Source organism: Sinocyclocheilus anshuiensis, unplaced genomic scaffold, assembly GCF_001515605.1.
Source record: "Sinocyclocheilus anshuiensis isolate Anshui unplaced genomic scaffold, SAMN03320099.WGS_v1.1 scaffold220, whole genome shotgun sequence".
Classification (NCBI taxonomy): Eukaryota; Metazoa; Chordata; class Actinopteri; order Cypriniformes; family Cyprinidae; genus Sinocyclocheilus; species Sinocyclocheilus anshuiensis.
Window position 1 is genome coordinate 611850 of NW_015554086.1, and position 6983 is coordinate 618832.

At 39.0% G+C, this 6983-nt stretch overlaps 1 protein-coding gene across 4 annotated transcripts in view; it reads right to left on the reverse strand.

Annotated features, from left to right (window-relative positions):
• The window catches only part of usp42 (ubiquitin specific peptidase 42), a 12861-nt gene extending 6678 nt beyond the window's left edge, over nucleotides 1-6183 (reverse strand). For 3 of the 4 annotated variants that reach the window (XM_016461356.1, XM_016461357.1, XM_016461354.1), the window contains exons 1-13: nucleotides 5151-5326; nucleotides 3920-4170; nucleotides 3582-3791; nucleotides 3131-3241; nucleotides 2752-2851; nucleotides 2538-2605; nucleotides 2248-2318; nucleotides 2067-2149; nucleotides 1700-1811; nucleotides 1315-1455; nucleotides 1128-1228; nucleotides 877-1030; nucleotides 123-761 (exon numbers count right to left, since the gene is read on the reverse strand). In XM_016461356.1, the coding sequence (XP_016316842.1) occupies nucleotides 123-761; nucleotides 877-1030; nucleotides 1128-1228; nucleotides 1315-1455; nucleotides 1700-1811; nucleotides 2067-2149; nucleotides 2248-2318; nucleotides 2538-2605; nucleotides 2752-2851; nucleotides 3131-3241; nucleotides 3582-3791; nucleotides 3920-4160 (2031 nt within the window). In that variant the 5' untranslated portion in view covers nucleotides 4161-4170; nucleotides 5151-5326. Of the gene's footprint in view, nucleotides 1-122; nucleotides 762-876; nucleotides 1031-1127; nucleotides 1229-1314; nucleotides 1456-1699; nucleotides 1812-2066; nucleotides 2150-2247; nucleotides 2319-2537; nucleotides 2606-2751; nucleotides 2852-3130; nucleotides 3242-3581; nucleotides 3792-3919; nucleotides 4171-5150; nucleotides 5327-6054 lie in introns of those variants that run through there. The other variant, XM_016461355.1, reaches the window with a different exon arrangement.
• Between the last annotated feature and the right edge of the window lie 800 nt (nucleotides 6184-6983).

Genomic DNA, 6983 nt, shown 5'->3' on the forward strand with positions numbered 1-6983 from the left:
ATGGAGATTTACTGCTGATCACAGAACCGTGCTTCACTGAAAAATACGCATGGCAATCACAGCTTCTGCCTAATCGCGATTTAATTTCAATTAATCGTGCAGCCCTAATTTGAAGTATGTACCTTATCAGCATGATTAAAACCATTGGCTTTGGGAAGGCCATTCTGGGATTTGTGGGTAGGTCCTGATCCATTTTCACGCACATGTAAATCTGGAAAGCCATTAGATCCATTTGTCTTCGGGGTAAGCCGAGGCAGTGAACTGGAATTGTGGGACTGGGTGTCATCCTTTACCCCATTCTCATTGGTTACCTTAGGAGCAAGATAAGGCTTAACTGATCCATTCTCCATGGCTCCAGCCTCTTGGTCGGATTCCTCAGATGATTCCGGACCATAAGGAACCAAGAAAGAAGCTCGAGTGTGAGTTCCATTGACCTGTGAGAAGCCTGAGGTAGACACTGAGGTGCTAGAAGATGTGGGCTGAGGGTGAGAGGCTGAAGATAAAGAGCAGTTAGGGCTTGACTGGGTACGAGTAGGTCTCACAGGTTTGTTCTGACCAATGATAAAAGTCAACTTCGGCCTCTTGGATGAGTCAGGAATGCCCACGGTCCGAACAAGTGAAGTAGAAGAGGATGCGGATGCAGAAGAGGACGTATGAGATAGGCCAGAGCCTAATTTGGTCACACCACAGAAACTTCTGTTGGGTTTGGAGCCACCATGGTATTCCTTTGAAGAACCATTCCCGTTTATGTACGACGAGTTCTGCAAAGTACACATAGAGTGAAAAGGTGAAGAGAAGCAGCAAACCTAGCTTAGCTTTAAGGCTAATTTGCTGAACCATTGCAATTTGTTTGAATGTGTTATTGTCTTGCAGTACCTTTAGCATATGAGGTGGCAGCTGAGGGCCAATGAAGGATGTGGAGGTGTACTGAGGCCCATTCATCTTGACTGGAATGGATGGTCGAGGAGATGACTGGCCTGGAGTATGATTCATCTGGCTAAAATCACTTCCATTTTTTGCATCAGGTGACCTAAATTAAAATAAGCGTTTTACTGATGAGACTCACCCTTAGTGCCAAAAACTCAAATTACCCATTTAAGTCATGGGAAGTGAATTAAGACCTTTACCTGATGTAGAACAGCAAATAAGCTTGCTGATTAAGCACTGTTCTTATGTCGCTGAGAGATACCGATGAGTCGTTCATCTGATACCACTGCCCATTGCTAGCCTGAAATAGAGGATCAAATTAATCATACATATATTATGTTGTAAGCACATAATAAAGAGGATGCAGGTCTGTACTTGATGACTTACCTTAATGTAGCAGTAATAGTGTCCAGCATGGCAACTGAAGCCAGAATGAACCAGCACAGCATACAGAGCATAGATTTGTGGGTCCCCATGTGACTGAGACATGAATGGGCACAAATCTAGATACTCTGTGTATCTCACATCCTGTGAAGGATTAAGAATAATCATATTTAAGGCTGCCAAAATTAATGCATTAACTGATGACATTTTAATGCTGTTAAAAATTTATTTAATACATTTAAGCACATTGACCTAGCCCTATTACAGGTCCTGCAACAAGACAACATCTCAAAAATATGAATGATTGATCTGGTCACACCAGTTCATCCAGTATCTTAGCATGCAGCTATAAAATTAACTTTTGTCTTATGACCTTTATGCAGTTTACCTTTGTACTTTTTCCTCCACTGAAGTTGGTAAACCGCTTTAATGAGATGGTGAGAACATTAGAACTGCGATGTATGGTGAATCTCTTTGAGGCGGTAACCATTTTCTTACATCTGCCAAGACAAAAGAATATTACTATAAGCTTGAGTGAAAGTGAAAATAAAAAAAATAAAACAATTCCACATGGACACATGATTTGGTCTCTAAATGCACTATTCTATTTAGAAGAAACAAGTCATAAAACAGGTTACAACTGAAAGAAGGCCCTTGTCAAGAGTGGTCAATGCATGACTTCAAATGCATGGTAACTGTACACACAATTAAATTTGGGTAAAACGATGTGGTGTTAATATGCACGGAAAACTTACTTGGAGCATTTATAAGCATTGTCCCCATCAAGTTGCTCAGGCTTAACAAATTGCTCAAAAGCCTTACTGAGTGTCTGAGCCGTCTGCAAATAAACATTCAAAAAGTTATCACTATTGTAGCCACGTTAAAAATTACTTGCTTCAGCTGTAAGATAAATTTGTCAAGAAAACATTTGGTCACCTTTATCTCCAGTGAAATATCCAGGAATGGGTCAAATGTATCAGAAACTGCTTTGCAATTCAAACATTTGACTGTGAAAAAGAAATGTGCATTAATGTACCAACAGATGTATCTGGAGCACAGATTAAATATTCCATCATTGCACAAATTCTATAAAACATACATATAAAATAAATCAAACTTCAAGACACTAAATTTAAAGGTGTCTTTTTATAGACAATATGTGCAACTCAGAAAGAATAAAATTAACCTTAAACCAAATCAAAACAAACACAAATCGTATGACCTACCTCTGGATCTCAGATAACCCCCAAATATCTGATGTACAAAAGTGGTTGCCTGAGTCTGCCTGTCCAATCTGACAATTAATCAAAATAATGAAGTATTAGACTGGATATAAGTTTGCAGTCATTACAGTTAATGCACTGATGAATGAAGAAATGTTTATTTCTTGCCTTATAATGCTAGTAAACTGGCAAACAAAACTGCATTGTGGGAACTCACTTGTTTCCAGGCAGGCAGGACTTTTGCATAGCATCCACTGTGTACCTCAAGAACTCATGAGCATCTTCTTGACTTCCAAATCTGAAATGCTTTCCAATCCCTGAGGATAAGAACAAAAGATCAGTGGTCCAGGTTATAAATCATCCTGGACCATTCTTTATCGCTTAACTCCAGCAAAAAAGCACTGTGGCTGTGTTGCTTGTTTTTATACAAACTTCAAGGTTTAACCTTAATAATTATCTTGTCAAAACCCTCAACTCTTATCTAGCACTAAAAGGGTTTATGTAGCACTTGAGTGTTATATTACTAGTATAGCGGGGTAAGTTGTAATTTTGTCACGATTTTTAAGCAAATGTTACATCTTAAACTGAGCACTCACGTTTTAGCTCATTAAGCACACTGATAGGCTTAATGACATTTCCAGAGTTGGCGAACACTTGGATGATGTGATTTTGCATGGTACACATCATGCAAAACCCCGGCTCATGACCTGCATGTAAAGAGAATGAATGTACATTGTTAGAACAAAGCCATGCCAAGCATTAGGGCTGCACGATAAATCGCATGTGATATTTAATGCGCATCTTGTCAGTAAAGACGGTTCTGTAATCAGCGGTAAATCTCCATCACCTGCGGGCTTTCACATTGAGCAGCATTAACTACACAGAGCTGTTGTTCACTGACGAGTTGCGCCAAACCACGTTCATATTCACGTGATTTTTTGCGCAGCTCGTCAGTGAACAACGGCTCTTTGTAGTTAATGCTGCTCAATGTGAAAGCACGCCCTACCAAGCATTATGTGCAATGTTGCAAAAATCTTGCACACTTACATGTTTTGGAATGCTCTCTGGTCAGCATGTAGTTGGCAAGGGGAGCCGTGTAGGTCAGACACTGCAGGGTAGAGTTCAGGAAACATGTGTTGCCCAGGTTATGGAGACCTGCTCCAACACGGTGGCCCTGGTTCCATTTCAAGCAAAGCCGGTCTGGGGAAAACAGGACTTTCTGAGGAAGAGCAATGCCATCCCCACTGGTCATGACCACTGTATGGTCCAAAAAAGAAAAACAGACATATATTACACAAACAATACAATACAACCTACTGTTGTACTTTAAAAGTAAGTGATGATACAACAACCTTTAAACATCAACAGTAAAGAAAAGCACTCGCCTTGCTCTCTGGGCCTTTCGACTTGAAGTGCTGTGTTATTACTACTGTTCACAGTCACTCCAATGGTCGGGGCCATACAGGCAGTCTTGGCCCTTGAAAGCTCAGTGGCAGAAACGCCAACACTCCAGCTCGAGCTACTGCGCTCCATATCTCTGGAGGAGAAAGGTGTCAGGGAGCTGGAGTGCTTGCACCGCACTGACTCCAGGTCAGGTTTCTCTGGAGGTTTGTCAACTATGGTCATTATTCATTTTCTGTGGAAAAAAAGACATGCGTGTCAACTCAATCCTTTTTGACAAGACAGACAGACAGACAGACAGACTTTTCATTTGCATGTGAAGTGGTTTTAAAAGCACAGGTTCAGGTAAAGCTAATCTTAGTGTCAAATGCAACAGGTACCTGAGAGGAAAGCAAAACTCTAGCACAAAGTTGCTTTGCTCCTCAGAAGTGAAGATGTCTATAGTGTAAACTGCATCTGACTTTCCCTTCCTCTAATAAAATATATAGTTTTAAACACAAACGGATATATTCATCAACATAATGTCACAACAAATTATTTAGCTAAACAGGTCAGAATAATAACATAAAATAAACATCAATCGTTGTTCACGGGGTCAATGTAAACAACACGGATATTTGCTAATTAAGTTACACGGATATTTGATAATTATACCATTTTATAGATTTTCGTTACTATGTTTACAGTAACGCCATTTTTTATTAAAAATTCTGCCTTTCGGGACATTAAATAAATAGTATTCCTTCCAGCCATTTAAGTTTAAAATTTATATTTTTCAATCTAAAAACCACATCCACCCTTCATAAAAGGATATAGCCACATAACTTCGGAACAAGTAAATACATTGCAAAAAGACTAAATATCACTAATAAAGCGTCTAAGAAGACAAGCAGTTACTTTAAATGCCCGAGAAGACATCGCGCCAAAGTGAAAGTACAACAAATATAAGTGAACGTTGAACTCCAAACACACTAGTCTACCCTAATGACGCAAAACAACATCTAAAATTGTACATATTTCTTTCCTTGTGAACGGCCAACCAAGATTTGATCGAATAAGCTAAATGTTTGTTGGTGTACTAGCCGGTGTGTGTTGATCTATTGAGCTGAGCGCCAGCATGGGCCCGTGGCCTCGGCTAATTCACGATAGCTATAGTTTACAGTAAACTGTCACACCAACACGTTCCACAATAAAACCTCAGTAAACTGTGTGTACCTTCGATTAGGTCGTCAGACCTAACACTTAAAACACAGTTCAACAACTATAGAGGCGGTTCCGTCTGTGATTTTGCATGAGGAAATGATCCTGTAGTACACACTCTCTCCGCACGTCCGCCAACTGTTATCTAACGCAGTGGTTCCCAACCCTGGTCCTGGAGCCACCAACACTGCTCGTTTTGCATGTCTCCTTTCTCTGACACACCAATTTCAGGTCTTGAAGTCTCTACTAATGAGCTGATGACCTGAATCAGGTGTGTTTGATTAAGGAGACATGCAAAACGAGCAGTGTTGGGGTGCCTCCAGGACCAGGGTTGGGAACCACTGATCGGCTCGGCTAAAGGCTTCGCGTGTGAGATAGGCCTCTGCCGCACGTTATTTATACACAAAACACTATGAATGAATTTATTTGTAGTGGTATTAAAAGAATGTGAAATACTTGTCAGTGAAATCTAACTGGCTAGACATCTTTTTTGTTGGCGCGAGAAGTTAGGACTGATTTAAAGAGCGCTGTGTTGTAGCTACAAACGCCATGGTAACGGCGAAACTTAACAATACCGATGGAACGCGGCATGAACACGGTCACGCACTTCGAGAAGCCTGTCTGTGAATCAAGAAGATGTTGATATATGTGGTGTGTCCCCTCACAAACATAAACAAGACAACAGTACTAAATTTAATTAGCCAAATTTCGATTTTAATCGAAAACAGGTCGAAAGGAGGGGCACGGTATTTGAAATTCACCGGTGCCTTGGCCGAGAAGGCAACGTCGCTGAAAGACTCATTGCGAAACCCGGTGTTTTCAATTTCGTGCCACGCAATAAACGCAAACCACACAACGCGCTCTCCAAAAATCACCTGCAGCAATCAAATGTGATATTTAAATCAAATAATACACGTACCTGTAAATTTATGTTTAATTTAAATGAGTTCATCCATTCTAAAATCCAAAGAGCGTCCGGCGGTGAACAATGACGTAGTTTCCCCACGGATCCATCCGGGTACTTTCGTAATGTCAGCCAACCCAGTGTCGTGTGGATGTGGCCTTATTGAACGCGGCCGTCAAGGCAGTTGAATGTCTTTGTTGCTGTCAACTCGTCGACCAAGAAAGAATCGCTTTTACAATAACGATTTAAATAGTTTCCGTGGATAAATTCAGAGAAGTAGTGTTTCGTACACATTTATATTACTGTAGAGGCGTTTGGTAATGGGTATTGGTGGATCGTACGGTAGGTTGTGGAATCTCAGTCAGTATCCACCATGAACATTCTTTTTTTTTTCTTATGTAAATCTCATTGTGTTATTTCTAATTTAAATTTTAAATTGTGCGGCTTTAGTATCATATTGCGTCATTATCATGAATATTAAAAATACCAAGGTCATTGATAAGGCTACAAAAGTTATTTTAGTGATATGATAGCACTGAAATGCATTAATAATTAAATTTAAAATGTAATTAAGTCATCGTTAATATAAATTTTTGCATTACATATTTTTGTAGTAACATGTCATTAGTCTATATATATATATATATATATATATATATATATACACACACACACACACACGTGTATATATATATACATACATATATATATATATATGTATATATATATGTATATATGTGTTATGTATGTATATATACGTGTATATATGTATATGTATATATACGTGTATATGTGTGTATGTATATGTATGTATGTATATATATGTATGTATATATATATGTGTATATATGTATATATGTGTATATATATATGTGTGTATGTGTATATATGTGTGTATGTGTATATATGTATGTATGTATGTATATATGTATGTATATATATAT